General features: G+C 46.7%; 1 protein-coding gene across 1 annotated transcript; it reads right to left on the reverse strand.

The window, feature by feature from the left end:
* Positions 1-3,293: 3,293 nt before the first annotated feature.
* RFWD3 (ring finger and WD repeat domain 3) lies at positions 3,294-24,374 on the reverse strand (the record flags this gene model as incomplete). The annotated part of the gene is made up of 12 exons (XM_082005923.1): positions 3,294-3,437; positions 4,071-4,288; positions 4,544-4,758; positions 5,377-5,553; positions 9,716-9,866; positions 11,078-11,306; positions 16,302-16,416; positions 18,939-19,030; positions 20,399-20,596; positions 20,693-20,793; positions 22,525-22,760; positions 23,998-24,374. 12 exons carry the CDS (start codon positions 24,372-24,374, stop codon positions 3,294-3,296), a joined length of 2,253 nt encoding a protein of 750 aa, XP_081862049.1.
* Between the last annotated feature and the right edge of the window lie 744 nt (positions 24,375-25,118).

A 25,118-nucleotide genomic window follows, 5' to 3' on the forward strand; every position in this document is an offset into this window, starting at 1 on the left:
TTGTATTCTGTATAGCTCCATATGTGTATTGAATGTCATTTGAGACTGTTTTGCATTGTATGGCCCTGCATTGTGTTTTGTCTTCCATTGCAGTGCTCAGTATTGTATTTTGTCTTTGACTGTGATCTATGAGCATGTTGCATTGTATGGCATTCTATTTGCATGTGCATTACACAGCTCTCTTTATGTCGGTACTGAAGCAGCATAGAGGGTCAAAGTGACTTTGAGGTCTCTGTGTATGTAGGTGGATGGAGTTGAGCAGATCACAACTGGATTGGGAGGTAGCATGAGGTAAGCCAGTAACTCAGCAATGGTTTTCCGAATGCTTTTGTAGGCACCTTGGGGCAAGCCTTTAGAAACGGTCAAGGCATCGAGGTCTGAGGAGCGGTGTGACGGACCTGAGAGTGGTCAGTTGTTTTGGGAGAGATGGGTCATTATGATGCTCTGGATTTTCAAGCACCATGGGGGACTTTGACTATGAAGTGTTATTTTTGGAAACTAAGTGGAGCAGGTGAGTGGAGCCATGGAAGACTGCTCTCTCACAGATGAAGTGTGTATTCAACAGCTTTGTATTTTGTTTTTGCAGGTGGCAGAGGGGTATGAGGTGATTAAAGGCACTTCCCATTTAGTGACATGGCTGCTATTGAGGATGGCCATCGAGATGGACTGTGACCTGTGGAAGCGTGACAGCTAAGTGGCATGGCAAAAATCTGTGGGTCATGAAGATGGTGTGTGTCTAAACATGGGCATAATGGGAGGGTAGTTTGTGGGGAGTCAGTCTCGTGCAGGCAGAGGGAGCAGAGGAAGGGTGATGCCTTGGGTCTGGTTCAGTGTCATAGGAGCTTTTGGCCAGTCTTTCTCATGACTTGTGCTTGGGCTTTGCCATCAGGTCTTTTCTCTGACTCTCCTTCTCGAGAGTTCTTCCAGGGGTTTATTCCCTGCGCTGTTGTAGTTGTAAGCCTTTTGGCTTTGCAGAGCTGTGGTGTTCTCACACGGCAGGCCATGCCATAGTTTCCATGCCCTGCATCCTGGGCACTGTTGTACTTACTGTCAGGCTGTGTCTTTTGGCCTGGCATTAGGTCTACCCTGTGTGGTGTTCTGGATTGTGGTACAATCCTTAGGTTTGTAGAGTGTGTGTATCTGAGGTAATCTGTTGCTTAGCATGGCCTGTTGGGGTGGAGGTTGTATGGTCTGTTTTTGGGGGTAGCCACCAGCTATTGGCAAGCAGGCTCTAGAGTCTCATGTAGTGTTTTGCAGGTGCCAGAGGAGGCTGTGGATCCCTGGAACACATCCTTGAGCAACTCATGCCAGAGCATACCATTGAAAGGGAAGAGGAGTGGGAGCGGCACACGTAGCGAAGTGTCTTCCTCAGCTTTTGGATACGAAGGCTGACAATATAGAATCATGTGGAGCAGCAATGTCATTTAGAGGCATGTGGTAAGGCAGATCCAGGGATGGCCTTAGAATCAGGGTGAATCAGGGTGACCTGCTACTGTGAAATGGATGTATTCTGAGGGGTGGAATGAGTGGATGTTGAATGAGTGATAGTTTGTGAATGTGTCTAGCTATGGGTGCATGTATTTTTTATGTTGGGTTCTATTTAAAGTAGAGATAGCAACTTAGTTTCCATTATAATAAAAAAAAACTTCCCCCCCTGCAAGAGGGTTGTCTGCATCTCTATAGTCCATGGGTTGCTCGAGGGCCACCACCATGGCACTGGAGGACTTCTGGCCTCAGAGGCAACTCTCCAGCTGCCAGCACCCAGTCTCCATAGTCAACAGGTTGCTCTAGCTCTCCCGGAGGACCATCTGCAGTGCCCCTCAGGCTTCCTTCTGTTCACACTGCTGAGATGTATTTTTAAAGTACAGCAGCAGCAGCCATACCTGGCAACTATAAACACTTTATTTTCACAGGATATAAAAATACAGGAACAAAATACTATACAGAAAAATATAAAGTTAAGCAGAGCCTTTCAAGTCTCATTTTTAAAGAGGCAAGCCCTGGACTTCAGAAAACAAAATGGTTCTGGTGTTTTGAGTGTGCCACCATCCTTGCAAGTTTGCTTTCATTAAAAATAAAATGAAATTAGAAACTTCATTAAAAATAAAAGCCTCCTTCATGATCTGACCTGGAGATAAACATTCTCACACCCCCCAGCATACTTTGGTAAGGGAGCTAAGAGCACACCTGGCCAGCACACAGTCCCTCACCTCTGATCCCACCTGACAGGTTCAGATTTACATAAACCAGCCAGTCTGCAGCACACATAAAACTGGAAGCTGTCTAGGACCTGCCCATGAGCTGGTAACTATGATGTAAGGCAGGCAAAAGGTCAGTGAAAGGGAGCTGATGAAACACCTGAGTTTCCACCAGTTCCTCAAAGGGGGGAAAAAAAAAGACCCCAAAAGCAGCCAGCATACTTTCCCAAGGTAGTGCCTGTACATTGCTGTCTTTAGGGAAGGACAGCATGGACTGCAGCAGCCAACAGTACAGGAATCATCTCCTCTCTTGCCTCTACTTCTCCAGTTTCATCTTCCACAACTAAACCATCCGAGTTGGCTTGTGGGTGAAGCAGGGAAGGGAGAAGGGGAAGGAAATAGGGGCAGAGAATTAAGGAATTATTACAGTGCAAATTCTAAGCTCATGGACAAAAAGGCACAAAAGAAAAAGGTTCTCTCTAGCTTTTCCAAGCCTGTTCTCTCCATGGCAACAAAACAGGGTCTGTCCTCATCAGGGAATAACTGCCAACTGACTTTGCCCTAGACCTTCAAAAGAACACAGGAGCATGTTCTCCAAAGCAGTGAATTGGCTTTTACACCAAGTATCAGCCATGCTAGCGAGATGCCAATATTGCCACCTTTTTGTCACCCAGTAGTCACAGCAGGACTCCCTGAGAAAGTGCTGTGGGAGTCTCAGCTCTGCAAGTTCCTCTTGATTCGCAGAAGAGATTTGCAAGTCCCTGTGCTGTATTCACACTGCGAAAAAAGTACAGCCACACATGCTGGAGACAGTCCAAGAATTATTGCTGTGCTGAGGCAGCTTGTGCAGTTTGACTGAAGAGAATTGATTAAAGAAGAAATAGGGGCAGATCTAACAAGGAAGATGGAGGAAGAAGGGAATTACACCAGGCACCAGCACATCCCAGTTCCTGCCTCCTGCCAGGAAGATGCTGTAGTGGTTCAGGTCTCCTGTAAGCAGCCCATGCAGGACAGCAGAGTCTGGGACTGAGTAGTTGCATAGGGTTCATCAGCAGCATATCTGGAAAGCCTCTCTGGCAGATGCAGGGACCGCTCTCACTGCCACTTGTAGATCTTCACCGTCTTTTCAGTCAGCGTAGCCAGGAGGTGGGTTTGGTTCACTTCCAAGGGGCAGATATCTAGCACAGGCAGGTCAGCCTGCAGCTTCTGCAGCAAGGAGCCACTTCCAGCATCCCATAGCTGTGGGACAGACAAGGTCAGAGACAGCAGGATTCTCCCCTCCTGTCCAAAACAGAGCTTGCTCTCTACAAAAAAGCCTTTCCTCAATTTACTTACAGGACCCTTTAGTCTACTTTCACAGCCTGCCTGGGTGGTCTTTAACACCCAGCATGATGTCACCCCGACTGCCCTCTCCTCTGACCCTGACTCATGAGCTCCCATGCGGCCTGTTGTCCGAGCTCTGCATCCAAGCTGCTTTTTCATAGAAAGGGCAACCCCAGGTATCCCCACCTCCCCTGCCCTTCCTAAAGAGCCTGCGCCCACCCCTCACAGCACTTGCCACATTAGCTATCCCACCAAGTCCCCGCTACACCAGTGAGTGCCCAGTTGTGTCAGCGTGCCCAGCTGCATTCCGCTGGTGGACAACAGGGGCTCACTACCTGCACTCCTCTCAACGGCTGTGGCCTGCAGGCCTTGGCTCGCTTGGGTGTCCCACACTACCACAAAGTTACACCTGCTACAGCAAGCACAACAGACCAACCTGCACAGGGGAACGTTTGTGACAAGACAACTCCCACCAAAATACACTAAGAAGGCTCCTCTCCTAAGAACTGCAAGAAAACCCTCCACCACACTGAAAGGAATGGGAGATACCAGGGCAGAATTAGACGCCTCATCACCAGCACACACAAAGACACTGCCATCCTCCTCTGGGCTCTGAAAAATGGCATTCTTGGTCAGCAACTTGCAGGTGGGCCCAGCGCTGAAAGTCTGAACTGGGTTAGAAGAACACACCACATCATCAGAGGCCTCTGTCAGCGGGCTGCAGGTCAGTTCCATCATTACACAACGCACGCATGGGTTATTTTTACCTGCACAGCAGAAATAAAGAGGTAACCTTTGGAAAATTTAATTGCGGACAAGTTTTAACTGTAGGAATACGAGCAACACCACCCTGCAGCTGCCTCCTTTTGCCCTCACCCAATTCTTTTCTACGCACAGGTGCTTATTGCTCTGGCCAGGGCAGGTACTGCATTTCTGCTGCACCCTCAGCACTCAAGCTGCTGCTGAACTCAAACAGCAGGCCAGAGTGGCAGAGTGCACTGCAGATGTACGCTGTTACGTACTAGGCCTGTATGTCGCGAGGCAGTGTCGTGTGCTGATCTCTGTTTGAATATCGATGCATCCTCCAGGTTCCAGCGGCAGGTGATGAGGCTGGTAGGAGTCGCCAGCTTTCTTTTCCCAAAAGCAGGCTCCTTCCAAGGTCCCAGCTAATATTCCACCATAGGGCAGTGACGCTGAGGCCATCCGGGGCAGATAGGACAGCGACACCATGGGGCACCTGAAAGCATGATGGGCAAGAGTCAGTGCTGCCAGCTGCAGCCATGCTGGCGTTCTGCCTCACCACTTCAGGACTCCAGCCTCTCCAACCACATTGCAAAGAAACGGCCTAAGCAGCCTACAAAACAGTCCTTCAAGCAAGGAATCCCAACGCGTTCATCAAGAATAAATGCAATTCAACTTAACTACAGAGTCTTATGTTTTAAAGGAGCATCACACAGGATACACCTGTATGTGTGTAAATCAGCATTTGATTCTCTGAGTAGAAGAGATGGAAAGACCAGCCTCTCACACCTCTTTGTAATTTGTCCTTTCCAAGTTAAATACCAAACCCAGCTTCAAAACAAATCCTGTTTTCCTGCTTAGGCTGCACCGGTGGATCCATTTCTGACCACCGTGTGCCTTAAAGATGCAGGTGCCAAGCATGCATACTAAGTTATACATATACCATGCAACCTTATGAGAGACCTCTCGCATCTGTGCTGAATTTGAACTTTTGAACAAGAGATTCGCATAAAACAACTTAAACTATTACAATTGCCGTATGATTTATGGAAGAAGCTATGTTTAGCTGAATGTAAATTAGCGTTGAAAGGAATGAAAAATCCCTATGCCATACCTGGACTTCTGAGGGACTAGTTCCTGGACATGAGAGTTCGTGTGTCTCAAATCATATATCATGATAGAGCCATTGACCAATCCAGCATAGATGTAGTTTCTGTCATCGAGACACCAGCAGCAGCTCCAGACAGGACGGCCAGTGTTGTATGTCTGCACCACAGTATTTGTTGCCAAGCTGCAGAAGAAAAGCAAAGTGTTGGCCTGTTGCACAAGCATCTACTGATGAGAAAACAGCATAATTAAGGCAAGCAAATCTCGCTTTTTCAAGTCTTCAGACAGAAGCATCTCCCTTTAGACTGAATTCTGAATTAACTCCTCCTTTACTCCAGACATGAATCTAGAAAATCTAGACAGAATAATCATTTGGATATTGTCAAGTGACTTGTAATTCTTCCAGGTCTACGCCTCGTTTCCCAGATTGATCTTTGGAGACTGGGAAAGGAAATCTCAGAGCAGGGTCTCAGCTGCCTTACTGGAAAGAGAAAGCTAAGTTACTTTTCTGGAAACAATTAGCCAAAGGGACTCTAGTGTAATCCTGTAATATCGCATATTCCTGAGATCACAGGGCTCATCTTTTCAGATTACACCTCTAATTATTGCCGCCTTTTGACACGAGAGGAACAGTGCTTATGCCTCAAAAGAATCCAATCCAAGCAACAGTGAAACAGTGAGCAAGGTAAAGACAGTTAAAAGCACGTTTAGAGTTTTAATTCTTTAGAAGCTCAGTTTGGGGAAGGAAGAAGTGGAGAGTACAGAGCGGTGCAACCCAGGATAGCAGATGAAGTTCGTGTCCGATTAGAATGCATTTGCAAAGGGCAGTGTTGTCAACGTAGACTCAGCACATTGAGAACAGAGTGAGACAGAAGACAGCACATCGCAAAACAACTCTGGCTATCCTTTACACCACACAGGCTTCTCCCTCAGGGGAGGCGATTATGCTCCCAACTCCAGAGAAGCAAGTAATTGCTCCCAGGTAAGTATAAAAGGAACAACCACAAAGACAAACCTGGCTGGGGAAACAGGGAGTTTGATATCAGAACGGTCAGTGGTTCAAAACAACAGGAAAAAAAAGTCACGGTGCTATTTTAAGCTCTTGCAAGCCGGAAGAGGAGGCTTAACGACATCATAGATAATTCCTTTTAGTAGGATGACCATGAAATCAGTAACTAGAGAAGAACAATGAGCGGAGAAGGACTCTTCTTTCAGAGGGTGACTGAAAGAAGTATGAAGATCCTGCTGAATCATAGAACTGTTTAGGTTGGAAAAGACATTTCACATCATCAAGATCAACCATTGACCTAGCAGTGCCAAGTCCACCACTCGACCATGTCCCAAAGCACCGCATCTACACATCTTTTAAACACCTCCAGGGATGACGACTAAACCGCTTCCCTGGGCAGCCTGTTCCAATGCCTGACAGCCCCTTTGGTGAAGAAATTTTTCCTAATAGCCAGTTTCCTAAACCTCCTCTGGTGCAACTTGAGGCCATTTCCTCTCATCGCTAGTTACTTGGGAGAAGAGACCAACACCAACCTCATCACAACGCCGTTTCAGGTAGTTGTAGAGCGCAATAAGGTCTGCCCTCAGCCTCCTTTTCTCCAAACTAAACAATCCCAGTGCCCTCAGCCGCTCCCCATCAGACTTGTTCTCCAGACCCCTCACCAGCTTCACTGCCCTTCTCTGGGCACGCTCCAGGACCTCAACATCCTTCTTGTAGTGAGGGGCCCAACACTGAACACGAGATTCGAGGTGCAGCCTCACCAGTGCTGAGTACAGGGGCACGACCACTGCCCTGGTCCTGCTGGCCACGCCATCTCTGATACAGGCCAGGATGCTACTGGCTGCCTTGGTCACCTGGGCATGCTGCAGGCTCATATTCAGCCGGCTGTTGACCAACACCCCCTTTTCCGCCAGGCAGCTCTCCAGCCACTCTTCCCCCAAGGCTGTAGCACTGCACGGGGTTGTTGTGACCCAAGTGTAGGACTCGGCACTTGGCCTTGTTTAACCTCATACAACTGACCTCAGCCTGTCCAGATCCCTCTGCAGAGCCCTCCTACTCTCAAGCACATCAACACTCCTGCCCAACTTGGTGGCATCTGCAAACTTACTGAGGGTGCACTCGACCCCCTCATCGAGATCCTTGATAGCGAGATTAGGCAGAACTGGCCCCAGTGCTGAGCCCTGGGAAACACCACTTGTGACCGGCCACCAGCTGGATTTAACTCCAGTCACCACAACTCTCTGGGCCCAGACACCCAGCCAGTTTTTCTTACCCAGCCAAGAGTACACTTGTCCAAGCCATGAGCAGCCAGTTTCTCCAGGAGAATGCTGTGGCAAACAGTGTCAAAGGCTTTACTAAAGACAACATCCACAGCCTTTCCCTCATCCACTAAGCAGGTCACCTTGTCACAGAAGGAGACCAGGTTAGTCAAGCAGGACCTGCCTTTCATAAACCCATGCCAACTGGGCCTGATCGCCTGCTTGTCCCATATGTGCCACGTGATGGCACTCGAGATGATCTGCTCCATAACCTTCCCCAGCACCGAGGTCAGACTGTTGGGCCTGTAGTTCCTCAGATCCTCCTTCCTGCCCTTCTTGTAGATGGGCATCACATTTGCTAGCTTCCAGCAGCTAGCCAGGACTGCTGATAAATGACAGAAAGTGGCCTGGTGAGCACTTCTGACGGCTCCCTCAGTACCCTTGGATGGATCACTTCCGGCCCCATAGGCTTGTGTGCGTCTAAGTGGTGTAGCAGATCACTAACCATTTCCCCTTGGATTATGGGGGCTTCATTCTGCTCCTCCTCCCTGGCCCCAGCTCAGGAGGCCGGCTACCCAGAGAACTACTGGTCTTACTATTAAAAACTGAGGCAAAGGTGGCATTAAGTATCTCAGCCTTTGTCACTACGTCCCTGTCCCTCCCCCATCCCCCCCGTCCCGTTCCCTCCCCGCATCCAGCCAAGGATGGAGATTCTCCCTAGCCCTCCTGCTGTTGCTAATGTATTTATAGAAACATTTTTCATTGTCTTTTACAGCAGGAGCCAGATTAAGTTGTAGTTGAGCTTTGGCCCTTCTAGTTTTCTCCCTGCATAACCTCAGGACATCCTTGTGGGCCTCCTGAGTTGCCTGCCCCTTCCCAAGGCCAGGAACTCTCCTCTTTTTTTTTTTCTCCTGAGTTCCAGCCAAAGCTCTCTGTTCAGCCTGGACGGTGGTCGTCTTCCCCACTGGCTCAGTCTTTTGGCACATGGGGATGGCCTGCTCCTGCGCCTTTAAGATTTCCGTCTTGAAGAAAGTCCAGCCTTCCTGGACTCCTTTGCCCCCCAGGGACTCTGTCAACCAGGCTCCTAAACAGGCCAAAGGCTGCCCTCCAGAAGGCCAAGGAGGCACTTCTGCTCACCCCACCTCGTTACTTCTGCAAGAATCAAAAAAATCCGTCATTTCTTGAGTGCTATGCCCAAGACAGCTTCTAACCATCCCATCACCCACAAGTTCTTCTCTGCTCACAAATGGGTCCAGCAGGGCATCTTCCCTTGTTGGCTCACTCACCAGCTATGTCAGGAAGTTACTTTCCACACACTCCAGGAACCTCCCAGACCGTTTCCTCTCCCCTGTATTGTATTTCCAGCAGACATCTGGTAAGTTGAAGTCCCCCTGGGAGAACAAGGGCTAATGATTGAGAGACTTCTCCCAGCTCCTTACAGAATATTTCCTCCGCCTCCTCATCCTGGCTGGGTGCTCTGTAGCGGACTCCCACCATGACATCTGCCTTGCTGGCTTTCCCCCCGATTCTTACCCATAAACACTCAACCCTACCATCCCCATCGTTAAGCTTTAGACAATCAAAACCCTCCCTAACCAGTTAAGTAAGCGCTTAACTCCCAAGACATTCTGGAAGCAAGCACAAAACCAAGAGGATCACAAGTTCTGATGCAGCCAACCAGGCAGATAGGGGAGTCAAGTGTCTGAGCAGATACTGCGACGAGAAGTTACTCTCCAGATCAAACCGCAAAAAGAATATCAACCTCATAGGTTAGAAATCTGACATGCTGACTTTAGCATCAGAGACAGCGTTGTTTACTTTTACCTAGTCTAGCACAGACAGGAAGCTCCGTAACACCTCCACCCAAAAGATCCGAAAGCGTGACCAAGTCTTTCCCTCTGTTAGTTCCCACACACACGAAGAATATGCACGCTTGAGCTCATCTTAGCAGCATCTTTTGGACAGCAGAATAGCAAGTGCTGCAAGACATTTCTAGCAAGACACAACACAATCCAGTCCAGTCTCTTGCACATAGCAGAACTCCGCCGGGACAGGTTTCTCCCCGCAGCAGGGCTCACCTGGTAAGTTTGAGAGTGTTGTCCAGAGCAGCAGAGAGCAGCAAGCCAGCTGCTTGACTGCCAAAAGCCAGTCCCCGAATCTGTTTACTGTGGATAGGGATGTACTGACTGCTCTTCAGGTTGGCCACGCTCATCATCTTAACACCACACCCTGTCACAGAAGAAGGATAAAGCAGGTTATCGTGACGCGGCATACGTGTGGAACTAGCCGTTCTATGCCAGAACTACAACGCCTGTGCTGAAGCCTGGAGTGGGAGGAACACGGAAAAGTTATTTGCTGTTCTGGGTAAGAACTACCACAAATCATTCTTTAGTTCAAACGGCAAGCGGGCTAAATCCCTCAGGACCCCAGCCAGCAAAAGCAAACTCAGTATCAGTCTTACAATTCTTGTTACAAGAGCCTGCTGCTCTTTAGCCACTTTCTTCAAAGACATTCTTGCCTAGATGAACATGCACAGCAGGATTACATGGCTATTTAAGAGAACAAGTGTCACTGCAAAGAATGCTCACAGGTGAACTTAACCCATGTGCTACAAGAGTCACCACAACACCTCCCTTCAGAAATTCATTCCCTGGCTCCAAGAGCCAGAAAAATAAGGCCAGTTGAATGCAGAAAACAATTTTGTCATGCCTAGATAAGGCATATTAATCTCCAAACCATTAACCAAATAAAGTAAGTTTCATCATTCAGAAAGCACTGAAGTACTTTTGCAAATAAACTCTCCCCAACTCCCAATGCTACATCTGTTTCATTGAAAAAGCAAGTCAGCTCTGGTCCAGATGGCCGGTCACTCGCCCCTGGCCATAACAGTCAGACAGAAACAGGGCTGCCCATGACTTCTTGGCTTCCTATTTGCTCACTGGGAAACAGTGCTCCTATCATTCATACCAAAAGTTCTTTGATTCTCATTTTTCTTTTATTAAAGCGTATTGACAGATCAGCTGCATGTGGATAAATCCACCTACAACGTGGGGAGCAACTGTTTCTCACTCAAGCACTGGAAGCTTCTCCACATGCCCTAGTGTGCTGGCCCCTGGTCCTTTCAGAAGACCCACCTTTGCAAGGAGTACCAGACACACCTTTTACCTTCTTGTGGATGTGGCACTTCAGCAGAAGAGCCAGAGACCCTCTGTTAGGATTCTGACACAGAAGGGATGTGGGAAACAAGCTACCTCGCTAGGCAGAAGCCACCAATGCAGGGGCCACAGGAACAACAGGGAGTCTTAGGACTCCTCCCAGTTTACAAGGCACATGCAAAAGGTCAAGCAAGAGGAAGCAGGGGCGGGGCGGGAGCAGGGAGCAAGGAGAAACCACATTTAACTTTCACCTATGAATCCCCAAATCTTGACTTGCTTGATTACCAGGAATAAAAGTAGACTGTGGAGAAGGCTGTGATACCACGAGACAACTCAGCGAGTCACAATATGCCATTACTCTGCAGCTCCCAGTCTGAGATACCACAAAAACCTTTTCCAAGTGGTACTTGCGCTGGCTTTGGCTGGAGGGGAGGCTGCCTGGCAGGCAGGTGCGGAAGCTGCCACCTTGCTGAGAAGCACTCACATTGTGCTGGGCCACCAGAGCCTTCAGCTCCTGCAAAGAAAAAGACACAAAGAGCTTTAATGCGTCGCTGCTGATGTAACCTACTTCGCTGTCTGTTCCAGATGCTCCAACTGTACTTCTCCTGAAAAAGAGAGAGAATATGGTCCAGCTTCCATGCTGTTCCAGAAACGCTGGATTTCCAAGTCCACTGACTATGGCAGCGAGCAACAAAAGCATTCAAAAGGCTATGAAAGTTCTGCCAGAAGGTACTCAAAGTCTGTTATTGTATGCATTAGACCCTGAGAGACAGGGGACTCCGGGAACACAAAAGCCAGTAACAATTATTACCAGATCAATGCTGTTTAGAAAAGAATGAACTGCCAAGTGTTACACACAGCTAAACCACAAGAGAAAGTCAATTAGAACCATTCTCCATAATACCCCATAAAAAAAAGAAAAAAATAAAAGCCCAAGTTTCAACCTAAAGGGCACTGCAGGAAACGAGTCAGTCTGTTTAATGAAGAGGACCCTGTTCTTGTAAACCCTGGGCAGCAAATTCTAGGAATGACAACTCTCAAGAGCTCCAGCCCTTGTTTTCCGCCACCTCCTCCCCTCTCTTCCTCCACCTCAACTGATGACTACTCAAGGACACTCAGCAGAGACACAGCCAAGGACAGCTTCCATCAGCAACAAGGAATTTCTAGAATTCCTCTTTCCACAGAGATCATCAGGGGGGAGGTGAGTATGACAGTAGTGGCACTGGCATATTATGAGTCAACTAAAAATGCACCCCCACCACCCCCGCCAGGCATTTTCACCAACTTGTAATCCAAGGGATATTAGAGGGAGTGTATATACTAAGAAAATTGCGACTTGCTGTCTGTTGTCTGAGCAACACAGGTTCTGCCTCAAATACTACGTAATTTTTAAAACAATTCAGGGCCACACGAGTGCTACTATGAATATTAGTAGCTTGCAAGCTAGCTTCGCCACTACCGCTTAACTCACGTCTAAGCAAAAAGCAGTTCTCAAAGAGACAAGATCAAAGCTCGAGCTCTACATTAACAGTTATCATCAAGACCTACAACTTTTGGAAACTGCTCAAGAGGAGAGCAATTCTGATCTCTGACAGAGGTCTGATCTGTTTTGCATCATCAAGCTCATTGCAAATTCCCCAAGGGAATACACATCAAAGCCACAGCCTCAAGATGATCCCATTAGAGCAAGCAAAGACAAAACAACCTGGGGAGGAAGAAGAGGTGCAGGGGGCACCAGGATGCTTACAATTAAGCCCAAAGTTATAGCTTACAAGGAAGCGGTCGGTGAAAACACAGGCAACTTGGAAGAAAGTGACTTTTAATCAAACGTGTAATAAACTCACCATTTCTAAAAGGCAGGAGGATAATACCACTGCTGCGGATCAGAAGGGACTAAGATCATTTGTTGATCTGGCGGGTTTACGAAATTCTCCTGGTCACCTCCACTGAACACGCAACTTTCACACAAGTTGTTAAAAAGGAAACCAGGCAATTAAAACCACAAGGACTATTAGTACAAAGCTTACATTTAAACACGACGGACAAACCCAGCAGGACAAGGAAGTCTTACTGGAGACACATTACCACAGTGACTGAAAATCTGGCACTGCAGAACAAATTCCACTAACTGTGCTCAAAAGAACACTCTTCTGGCAGTATAAGCCTCCGTTTAAGACGTTGGCAGAGCTTTCCCACTGCCGGCTGTTGACTAAGGGCCTCGAGGGCACGGGAGTCTCTCTGCGCACGCTACGACTGCCTCCTAGATTTCAGCTTGCCATTGTAGTGGTGAATGAACAGAGTCACACAGGTTGGGGAAAGAAGAGGATATACAGCACGAGTCTTCCTGAGGGCTACCCATGAGAATTACAAGCAGGAGAGCACAACGAATAGGAAAGGAAAGCAACCAGCTACAATAAATTCCGAACAGTTTTCTTTGGAGTATTAGCTTACAGTCTTAATAAATAAAATCATATGAAGCTTTAAAGACAAAGGCAGTTATCAGATGACTGTCGCGCTCTGGCTGTGCTCCCACAGACCTCTTACAGAAGTCACGCCTGCTATCTTGCACTACACAGCCCCAGCCTTGCGTTTCACAGAGAGAAACGCGTGACTGTACAACCTCAAGCTGCGGTGCAGCTCCTCAGGCGTTCCACCTTCCATCAATTCCGGTTCAAATTCAAAGGGACCCAGAGCATTTTTAAATTGGCCTCACTATAAGTAACAACTGAATCAAGTATCAGCTTTTACTTACTCCTTGGAGATCTTCCCCAGACAGCAACTGGAGGTGAATGCAAAGATCACAAAACCAAAAGATTTTCATGCAATAAAACCACGAGCCTAAAATTCTTCTAAAGGTATTACGTTCACAAAGGGGTTTTTGTATTTTGCCGTCCAATTCTTTTTGGATGCTCTGAAAATCCTATGTGAAAAAGCTTCTCCAATACATCGAGCAACATAAACTGACCTTGGCAGGGCTCACAATTATACTTGCTTTTTTCTCCACAGCAGCATGCAATCTCCTGTCATTTCCCTGCCACTCCTCCCCTCACTGCTCCATACATAGAACTACTGGGTCCTGCTTACAAAAACGAATCTCCTAGCCCAGCTGATCACTGGTATTAATGCCGCACGCCAGAGATGGATTGCTTATTGTTAGCTAACTTTTATCGAAAATTCTGGCAGATTCACAACGAGTACTGCAGTAGCTCACATCTGATGCCCAAGTTCTTTGGGCTCACAAAGGAAAGACTTCAGGCAAAAGTAAGGCTTCAGTAGCACCGCTTCCAAAATTCAAGTCTGAACCTGCCATGCAGTGTGCAGCATATAGCTCAGCACAGCACACACTGCAGGTTTACACAGAGAAACAACACTGCTCAGAGCTTTCTCGTGGTTTTCATTAGCTACCTGCCCTCTCTCCCCTCAAGTTCCTTTCCTCATATAATTTCATACAGCTAAAGACTTGAAAAAACATCCTTTTTCTAGCCCAAGTCATCTTAAATGCTTCAATTATAAGGTACAACTGACAACACCAGGGAAAAATGCACACAAAACCCCCAAAAAAGTCCAAACTAGTGACATGACTGCCGATGAGGCACAGCTCTCAAGCGCCTTGCAACAAAAAACGGTTCACACAATGACTTTCAGGGGCAAACCCGATGGCATTTGCTTTCTGCAAGACTTCAGACACCAAGGTTTGTATGCAAGCAATGAACACCATAACTATTCCAGTAATGTCCTATACAGCACAACTTTGCCACACTGAATGTCCCTCTGAGCCTGTAGACATTGTACATGTCTCTCTTGTGATCCCTTTGTTTTCCATACTGACTTACAGCTTTGGATGCCAATTAAACATGTTTTCTTGTGCCCTCAGTAACGTTGCTTGCTGAAAGGGCATGGGCAACAGACTCAAAATACAGCAAGGCAGATTCAGATTAGATGTTAGGGAAAAAAAATTCTCAACAAGGATGGTCAAACAACAGGATGTCCAGGGAGGATGTGCGATCTGCTTGCATACACTCAAAACCTGGTGTAACAGTGCCCTGAGCAACCCAACCCCACACTGAAGTTACCCAACTAGGGTCCCTCCCAACCTAAACGATTCTAAGCAAGATGCTGCTTTACTAGATGACCTCTCCTAAGAGAATGAGCTCCTTAGGCACACATGCTCAAAATACAACCAAACAACTTAGAGACTTATTCCAGAATTCCTGCTGATTTTCTGCTCCCCAGCAAATTGTTTTACTTTCAGTTTACTCGTATAAACAAGCACCTTAAAATTGCTTCCAGCATTCACATTAACCACTACAGGCCAGCGATGAATACAGTATAAATACCGAAACAGAGCCTAAGGAACTTAATCTTTGCAACATGCAACTTCAATTTTTTTGTTTTATCTTATTCACATTTTTCTTAAGCCAAAGTTTAGAGTGGATCAATTTTCTTACTAGCTCTGATGAGCATACAGCTTCAGGCAGGAATTCAGGCAAGCAATTCATAAAGCCTTATCTTATGCCACACAGGAAGACTTCAGCAAAGAGGTCGTCACTTAATGTGCAGGCATCAATAGCCAAGGCTTTTAAAAAAATCCGCAAGTAGAGAAAAAAGCAAAAACTTGACAGTGAGCGATTAGGTATCATCTACTTCATACAATAAAAAGTAGCAAACTGGCTATGAAACAGGCTACTGGAAAGCCTAGCACTGGTGGAACATGCCAGGTAATTCATAGCTTGGAAGCTCCAAAGTCCACAACGTATAGGAATCCTGAAAAAGCAGCTATGATGGCTTACAAAATACCACAGTATTGCATCAGCCAGAAACTAAGCAGTCGTTCAGCAACCAGTCATTTATCTTCAGTAATCTGTATTCTAAAGGGACAGAGGCGCCTGTTAGCACCTGTTCAGCCCATGCATACAGCCCACCCTAGTGACAGGCCAGGTCTCATGGTACCAGAAGGTGCTTAAGTAGAATGAGTGTTCACTGACCTTCACAAAAAATAGGGGTTTTTTGTCCTTTTATTTTTGCAAATAGCCATACTTCTTCACAAACTACTTTGCAAAGGCTCTTGACTAATTAGTGATAATAGGTCCCTTTACAGGTTTACTAGAAAGATTTTCAAAGCTTATTTTGATGCAGTTAGGAGAAAGATGAGAATAAGTTTGGTGCTCTATTACCAAGCCTTGCCAGTCACCACAAAACCCAAGGAGGAAACTGCAACACCAGCAGCCAAGAAAAGTCTACTGCTAAGCTGTATTTGCAGCTTTGATTAAGTCTTAAAAACACACACACACACACACACACACAAAAGGTCAGTGTTACGTAGTATACATGAACCTGCCAGCCTGGGATATTTAGGATAGTCCTGATGATTCACCAATTGAGTTTACTAAATCTTGCTGCCGATTAAAGCTGGAAGCCTGTCTTCTCTCTTCTAAGGGAACATGCAAAAGACAGGTACACAGGTTGAAGAGAAAGGGAACCCTCCGTGTATTAGTAGTGTGAGACTCACCTGAACTTGCTTGCGGAGTTTGCTGCATTCACCTGTCAAAACCTGCAGCTGGAGACGGCTCTGTGCAGATTCCAGCTCTGCCTGTCTCCGCAACATTTGCTCCTTTTCTAAAGAGCTGGAGGAACAAGAGAAAAGCAATCCTTAGGACTAGGAACTAGCTAGGGTGCTTCTCTGGGCCATCGACTCCTATCCCCAGACTTCATCCCAACACAGGTCCCGTTCAGGTAAATTCAAAATCAACAGAAAATCTGGTACCACGCTCATCCAGTACCTTCACCTCAGGATGTTCTTGGTTATGCAGTCGTACTGAATGACTCACTCAAGTATCATTCCACAGAAACAACAGCCTTTCTCCTCACCCCCTCCAAATGTGCCAAGTTAGTAGGGAGAAAAAGAGGCAGGGTTTCCCCCTCCCCTCCAAAACAGTTCAGCAAATTCTATACCACTGATGTCCATATAACATACCATGACAGTAATACAGCAAGTCACAACACAGCATGATCTTAAAGTTTGTTTCTACCGCCAGTAACTGATTTTGTATTTCAGGAAAACACAGCTGTGTCAGAAATAGACAGAGATAAATTCTCTGTGAATGCCCAGCTAGAAGCCATACTTACTGCCTCACCTTAACCCTGAAAGCACATACACACCACTTAGCAGCAGCAGTTTTGATAACATACTTCAGTTTCTCTTTCCTGTATGTTTTACATATAAAGGAACAGTTAAAGAGGGGGAAGAAACACCAGTATTCCTGAAAACTGTCTGCATGTTTGGCCTACAGTGTTGACCACTGCATTCTGCACTTCAAAAAGCTGCAATATTCCAGTTATTTCAGTAGTTCAGGTGCAGGGAGATCGAGCTTGCCTACACACCTTCTAAATATACAGACCTAGCCTTGCATGTTTACCAAGCACCGAGTTCTGTCATTTCCCTATAGTGTCTTTACTCAGTTGTTTTGCTGCAGAAGAAACAGGTGAGATGCTTTATTTAACTATCACAAACACAAGTACCCAGAGCCTGAAGGCTGGCTTCTTCGAATGTGAAGAATAGAACCCAGGATCTTAAACCTAATTCAAGGCTATATGCAAACGATATCGATGCATGCATCAGTGTTCATGCTGGTCCTCCCACCCGTGGCTGTGAGCCACAAAGTGGCCACTGCCAGCAACTTCACTACCTGGACAGGCAGTCATTGCCATCTACCTCCCAACAAAAACAGGAGGCAGACGAGGTCCAGCACAAGCGGGGAAAGGCTGCAGCAACATTCTGAGACACAAGCAGCAGTTAGACAACTACCTCCCCGTGACAGACAACAAGATTTAAACACCCAAATAAATGCCTTCTGTGCTTTTGAAAACATCTTCTTTAGAACTTGTTTTGCAGTGTCAACCCACTAGAAGCAGCGTGATCCTTAGCGAGGTGCAGTTCAAACACCATCAGGCAGTTGCAATCTGGACAGAAGAGATATTTTCCCTTCGTGACAGTTACTCCTCAGACATTTCTGATTAATAATTACCAGCATAGTGAGGTTTCTGTCAAAAAACTGCATTGAAAGAACAGCAGTGTCATGAGAGACATGTGAAAACGACCCCCAGTTAAATTCTATTCACTACCACATTCAGGACAACTCCGATATCCACAGCCTTTGAATTTCAGAATAGTATCTCTGACAGCATCTTCCTGAAAAGAAGTTAGTCCCCATTTTCATACGTGCTTCTCCTTTCTTCCCCAGTAACAAGCCTACATTTACGTTGCAGGGGCAAGCAGAGTCATAGGAACGCTTGCTGACCTTCCGCAAGTAAAGCTACACGAAGAGTTTAACAAAGCAAGACGGAAAGCGACTCCTATGAGGCGTTACTCTGTTTAATGCAGGCAGAAAAGGTCGGCTACTCCCCCCACACACACCCCTTGCACTTCTAACTACGCCTCGCTTTTCTCTTCCAATGATCAATTAGGAATAGACGGCTTTTTGGCAACAATTTGGCATTCTACAGAACGCACTTCCAAGTATTTTAGTCAATATAGAAGGCTGTGATGGCTTGCATCCATATTCAATATATTGATTCTGTATTTGTCACTTTGGTTACTTCTTTTGTATATAGGAATCTTTGAGGAATACAACCACTTATTTTACTGTCTTTACCCTGTACAGTGAATAACTGGTGCACAGCCTCAAAATACACCAGGGGAGGTTTAGATTGGATATTAGGAAAACTTTTTTCACTCAGAGGGTTATCAAGCTCTTACAGACATGGTTTACTGGGGGGCTTGGCAGTGCTAGGTTAATGGTTGGACTCGATGATCTTAAAGGTCTTTTCCAACCTAAATGATTCTATGATTCTGTGTTCTCCTGTGATGACATTTCAGGATACAGCACAAGACAGCTTTTACTATTTCAGTGCTATAAAGCACAAACTCAAGAATTCTATTCCAAGAGAAAATTCTCCTTCCAGGTAAGACACATGCAACACAGCAAGGCCTTGGTTTGCTAAGACAGCCAGACTCATGATAAACCCCAAGGGAATGCACAAATTGCTTTAGACAACACAGGAAATTAAAGCCGGACGCAGAAGTCAGGCTGCAGCTTTCAATGGCATGCAATCAGTGAGGTCGTATCTTTACGCCGAGACTCCATACCTCTTCATGCGTTCCTGTTCACTGGTATCCAGCGCTTTCAAAGTACGAGCATACAGGATCACAATGTCAGAACGTTTCGCTTTCTTATTGCACTGAAACGAAAGACAAGTTCAGTTCATCTCCAAGAATTCAACCCTTCAAACTATGCATCCCTACAAGCTGCATTATTTTGAAAAATCCTTATAGCTCTGCAGGGAGGGACTGCCTACTTGAAAACAAACCCACAAAAACACAAACATACCACAGCATGTTTGCAAGACACTCCCTCATATAGACACCAGAGCTCTCATCGGGGCTACAACAACAGTTTAGGTCGTGTATCCTACTGCACCTTTAATAATGCCTCCCACTACATTTGTTCTGCTAAAGCACCAGCGACACAGCATGGTCAGGTAAGTTCCGGGGTGGGGGGAGAGATGTAAAACAAAACACCAGCCCAACTTGTATTCTGCAAACATCAAGACTGGCTGCTCCACCAACAGACAAGGATTTGGGAACCCCTGAGGATACTTCCAACTCCATTATTTACATACCACATTCCTTTGATCAAATCCCATAGGCCCAAATCCATAAAAGCATTCCAGTGCCAGTATGAAACACTGACATCCCCCGGATTTCAGTGATACGCAGGGAGGCAGATATTTCAATAATTGTGTGCGTCTGGCTGTGACCATTTAGTACGCTAGACTCACCTTAAAAAGAAGGGATAACACCTCCCTGAGCTGGGATGTGGAAGAAACTACGGCATCCGCAAGCTTACTGTTTTGCAAACATACTTCGTTGATCAGAAAAGAGGCAACAAATACTCAGAACAAGTAACCTCCGCTGAAGATTTCGTTACTACGTGTGCTTAAAATGCAGACTTCTCTAGCATTTAGGAGCACAAAGATATTGTGGGCAACACTTTCAGATCAAACCCCCTCCCTTCCTAAAGAACTGCCTTGCACAGCAGTAAGTGGCCAAGACAGCTTTCCTGGCAGCCTGCAGCTGTCACTGGCACGACCAGGAATGCTGCAATTTCACAGTAACTTGCACTCAAGCCACTCGCTATACAGAGCGCCGCGCACAGCAGCTCTGTGCTATTCAATTAGAGAATGCCCATCTTTATGCTTAGCTAATTGCTTCTAGGAATCCGTCTGCCGTTCCCACCCTCCAGGATCACGGTGCAGTGTTCTGAAACCATTTGCAGGTTTAGCACTTGAACTATCAAACTTCTGAGTTGCCACGCACAAACGCTCCACTTCAGGGAGAAAATCCAAGTCAGAATCCTCCCTTTAACACAGCGCTGGTTGTTCCTGGCCTAGTTACACCAAAATAATGGTGGGTTTTGTTATTTCTGACAGCAGGCAAAGGTGGAGTCTTCATGCAGCAAGCCGTTGCAACAGTTAAGAGGGCTCACACCTGCAGTAGAAGTTACCCAGTAGCAAGTCCTTTCCAGTGCACAGAAGCGTCCATTTTACCTGGGGACACTTCCCTGCCTGTCCCTTGAGCCACCTTTCAATGCAGGTGTAACCAAATAGGTGTCCACACCGCAATGCCGAGAGACGGTGGTCCCCAGCATTGGTCCACTGCTCAAAGCAGATGGCACACGTATCCCCCTCCTCCTCATCCAGCAGCGCAACAGGAACTGATGCTTCCAGTTTCTTCGGTGGAGTTCTCTAGGATTAAACAAACAAACAAGCCACAACTTTTTTTAGACAAATGCAGCATTTGCCATATTTAACCCGTCTCCAAAAGCCTTTTGGTCATCCTACCTGCTTTTGCTGGACTTCAGCCCCTTCATCTTCATGATGTCCACGTTCTGCAGAAGTTCGAGACAAACCTTGAGGTGGCTCCACTTGGACCCGACTGGAAACTGAAGAAAGCAGTGCTTAAATGAACTGATACATAACGGGGCAGAGAGGACTTCGCCCGACTTGATCTGAAATCATCAGGGCACAAGGCAAGCAGCGCAACAACGGCACAGTATTACGTACAAAGCTTCAGATCAGGGTCCTGGATACCAAACAGTCAGGCAGTCTGTGTGTAAGCCCTCCTATTCACCAACAGTAGGGCTGAAGAACTTTATGCTTTCTTTTATAGAAAGCAGAATTGCAGCCTATTCAGTGAAAAAGGAGAGGTCCTTCAGAGACAGCAATTGTTATCAGGATTCTCTGAACTGCTAGAAACAAACATATCTGCGTACAGGTCCATAGTTAGGCTGATTTAAGGATACAACCCTGCATCGTTATGCCCAGAGGAAGATGGACACCTATATGAAGCAGTTATTTTGACGAGGGATCTACGCATGCATATTCCACGTGCCAAGAAAGCATTTACCATATGCTATCTGTCCATTCACCCTGACTTAAGCAGTTCTCCAGCTGGCAGTTATCCGAACTATCAGATCTGCTGGGCCGTATGTTTTTGTGGTGGGCCTCCGCTAGCCCTTCTGTTGAAGCATGGGCACAGAGAAACGCTACGTTTGCACCACCACCACTAGCATACTAAAAAAGGCGCAGAAATCACTGTCTCCCCCACCTCCTGACAAAAGTTATTAGTCACATTTAGTATTCGAGACAGGTATGCTCGATCCAGTGGGGAGGTACCACCTAACCCTGGCTAACGTCTGTCAAGTTTTCAGCCTCTGTGGTTCCAGGCAGAACAGGAACCAGTGGCTTACACAGCAAAAAAAGACAAGGGAATTCCAGAAAACCCAGAGAGCACATGTTCACGTCACGCAGTATTAGACAGCGCTTAACAGCTTGAGCTCCTGTCACGTCTAAGACTAGCTCAGAGCAAGCAGAACGAATCTGTTCAAAAGACACCTCATAGATGTACCCTGAAAAAAAAAAATTGTCAAGGTGGGCTGGCCAGTCAAAAACTAAACTAAGGGCGGAGAGCAAAGCATAAAGACATTCCTAAAAACTAATCTTGTTCTCATATCCTCTACCAAGTTAACCATTTGCCACTTGTACATCAACTGCACATGTTCATCACAAACAATGCCACTGAAGTGCGTGTCAGCCTGTGAACATCAGTCCGGATAAAGGACTGTGAGCCGGAAAAAGCCAAGGAAAGAAAAAAAGACAAACAAAAAGCCCAACTGCCCTAAGTATCTCTACCTCCGCAGCTAAGCGTCGTAAGAAGTTAGAGGGATAAAAAGAGAACTCTAAACTGAAGCAGACTGAAATCCCAAACGATTAAAAAAAACAACTGAATTGGATCCTTCTCTGAAAACTGAGAGCACTGCTGATCTCCAGGCACATGACTTGATGTCTCCTGTAATATTCCTTCATTATATATAACAGAGGACGTGTTCCAAGTACTAATCTCTGAACTTGGAAGTTATCCTGAACATTTCCAGGATTACTTGTAAGCAGCAGCCTGCAAATAGCAAAAAGAGTGTATTTAACATTATAGTAGCTCTGCGGAAGTGCGTCCCAGAAAGCCTTGCGGTGGCAACCCGCTCCGGTCAGCTCTGGGTATAACACTCTGTCTGTTGCACTGTCTGATGTGAAGCTCAAAAGGATCGCCCCACCGAGTTCTGAAGCAGCGGGATGAGTTTCGGAAACAAGTCTCTACATAGCTCAACTACAGCACAAACCTCCTGAGCCAGCTGCTGGAGGTGTCTCCTGGGCTGACAGCAACGGCAGTGCTGCAGCCTCCACCGCTTCCTCCTCCTCAGCAGAACTGCTGCTCTCAGAGTCGCTCACTTCTATCGTTTCGTCCGAGCTGCGTTCCCGGTTGTGCCTCACACTGTACGAGGGCTCCAGACGCGGAACTGGTCCTGTAGCCAGCTCTTGGGTCCTGCTGAGTTCAAAGTAACTGTCCAATGCTGCCCTGAGGCCAGAAAAGCAAGACAGAAAAGCCACAGTTATTTCAGCTAAGCTAAAGACTCAGAATGTTTCTCCACGCTTGTCTGTGGTAAAATTCCCAGGCCCCAACTGCAACAGGAAGGTCTTCTTTTGGGGTGGGGGGGGAGAAGAAAAGCCAAGATGCCGTAAGTATCATTCACTAAGAGCCTAAGGAACTCCCACCTGTTACCTCCAACCTCACCTCAGAACCTGACCTGGTTCTCACAGCCGCTGGTAATATCAGATGCACAAGCCTTGTATCAGAGTCCTGTTCCATTGACTGCTTCGTGCCTAGTCTTTCGACTTTCCCTCTTGCCTTCTACTGGAACTTCATCCCTAGAGAGAAACATCCTCCCCTCTCTCCCCCAACAGTTCAGCTATCGTCTCAATTATCCTTCAGATTCAAAAGCTAATTGTTTCAGGTTGCCTTCTAGCTCCAACAACTACAGTGACCTTCACACGCAATCCAAGGGCAAACTGTACAGTTTTGCTGAATCACCTGCGAGGAGAGGAGTTCTTGCTCTCACTGACTTTAAAGGCAGTGCACCCGTTAGTTCTAATTTCACCCCTGACATTTACAAAAGCTACAAAGATGAGACAAAACCCAAACCAACCAGAAATGGGGATTTCTTTCTGCCTGGAGAGCATCCCCACTCATCCCCCTTTAAACCCATCACAGATGATACTAAACACAGAATATCTTTTTTCTTTGCCTGGAAGTAACAACAACAAAATATTACTTTGCATGGTTGTGGAAGTTTCTGCAGTAATTGTCACCAGAAAATTTAATCAGGCCGTCCCCAAATCAAAGGTGAAATGCAAAACAGAGCACAAGCTCCACTGAGCTGAATGCTGGCTGCAGATGCCGAGTCTCAGCACTGCCGCAGGAGGCACTGACCGGAATCTGGCAGAGCAGAGGGAACGGTACGAGCAGAAGCTCTGCAAGTGAGACGGAAAGCACAGAAGGGCTCAGAAGTCCACAACACCACTGCCAACACAAGAAATGGGGGGGATTCACTTAACAAGAGCAAAGATCCTGCCAGAAGAGATCAGAGCGCGCTGTGCCATTATTGAGCTTAAAAGGTATGTGAGCTGCCCAGAATTTGGCCACAACCACACACCTCGACTGAGCTGGGCTCTGTAAGCCAGGAAGCAAGGCAGTTTTAAACTGACGCCAGGCTTGATAAGAGTGCAGTGCAGAGCCAGTTTCATTTCTGCTTTACCTGGCACTGACAGTCCTCTGGGAACCACCAAGTCTCTGCTGCCTGAGAGCTCTCCTCACTCGCGGACGCTGCGTAACCTCTGGCAATGGCCGATTCTGATCAAATGCCCCTTGTAGCCTTCGCAGTCCGTTGAGAGCCGAGGAAGGACTTGGCTGCTGGTCAGGCTCAGCAGCTGCTGCCCTTGCCGTACCGGCACTTGGCATGACAACAGCACCATCAGCAGGAAGAACTGTAACGCTGCCTCCTCCTTCCCCGAGCACTGGTGCATGGGACGACAGCGCTGCGTCACCAGAGGGCTCTGTGGGAAGCGTCCTGATGTTCTCTACAGAGTAACCAGCCACTGGCTGAAGGTCAACTTCCATCTCTTCTTGAGCCATTTCTGCAAAGAGTTCAAGAAAACCAGTATTTATTTGCAAGTCTGCGCCCTACTTCTGGCCTGACTGTGGCAAGAATCAGGTGCAGCAGTCAGTGACTACAAAAGCCTTTAGAATTCAGACTCGAGAAAATATTTGGCCTTTTGCAGCAAAGCTAAATTGTCTCAAGTCGATACAGGTATGCGAGCTGGGATAGCAGGCAGCACCCTCCCAGAGGCCTCGACTCAAAGTCTTTCGCTCAAGAGCAGCTAGCACCAAAGGCACACTGCAAAATCGATTTAAGTAAGCCTTTAAATGAACATGGGAAGTTATAGATTTTTTGCTAGCATCATTAACTTGCCAGTAAATTCACGTGGATTGGAGAACAGAAATATTCAAGAGATTCTCCATGGTGAGCAGCACTGCACAAACACCCAGAAATACAGCCAGAAAACAAGCTCTACAATACAGTCCTTTACCTGCTGCATTGCTCTCAGGAGGTGGATTCATTTTCAAGTTCCTTCAAATGAAATTCCATTATGGTAACAGATCACTGCGACCCTTACCCACAGCTCACTTAAATGGACTTTCAGTCACTTCATATTCACCAACACAGAAAGTGTATCACAGCAGAACCCATGACTGAGATGTAATGGGTAGCCACTTAGCTACAGCATTTGTGGATCCATATTCAGCCTGAGACTAGATAAACATGAAATTTGCATTAAAACTTCACATATATTATTTAAGGATGGCTGCCCTGCAAAC

The sequence above is a fragment of the Phaethon aethereus genome (assembly GCF_964289735.1).
Source record: "Phaethon aethereus genome assembly, chromosome: 13".
Lineage (NCBI taxonomy): Eukaryota > Metazoa > Chordata > Aves > Phaethontiformes > Phaethontidae > Phaethon > Phaethon aethereus.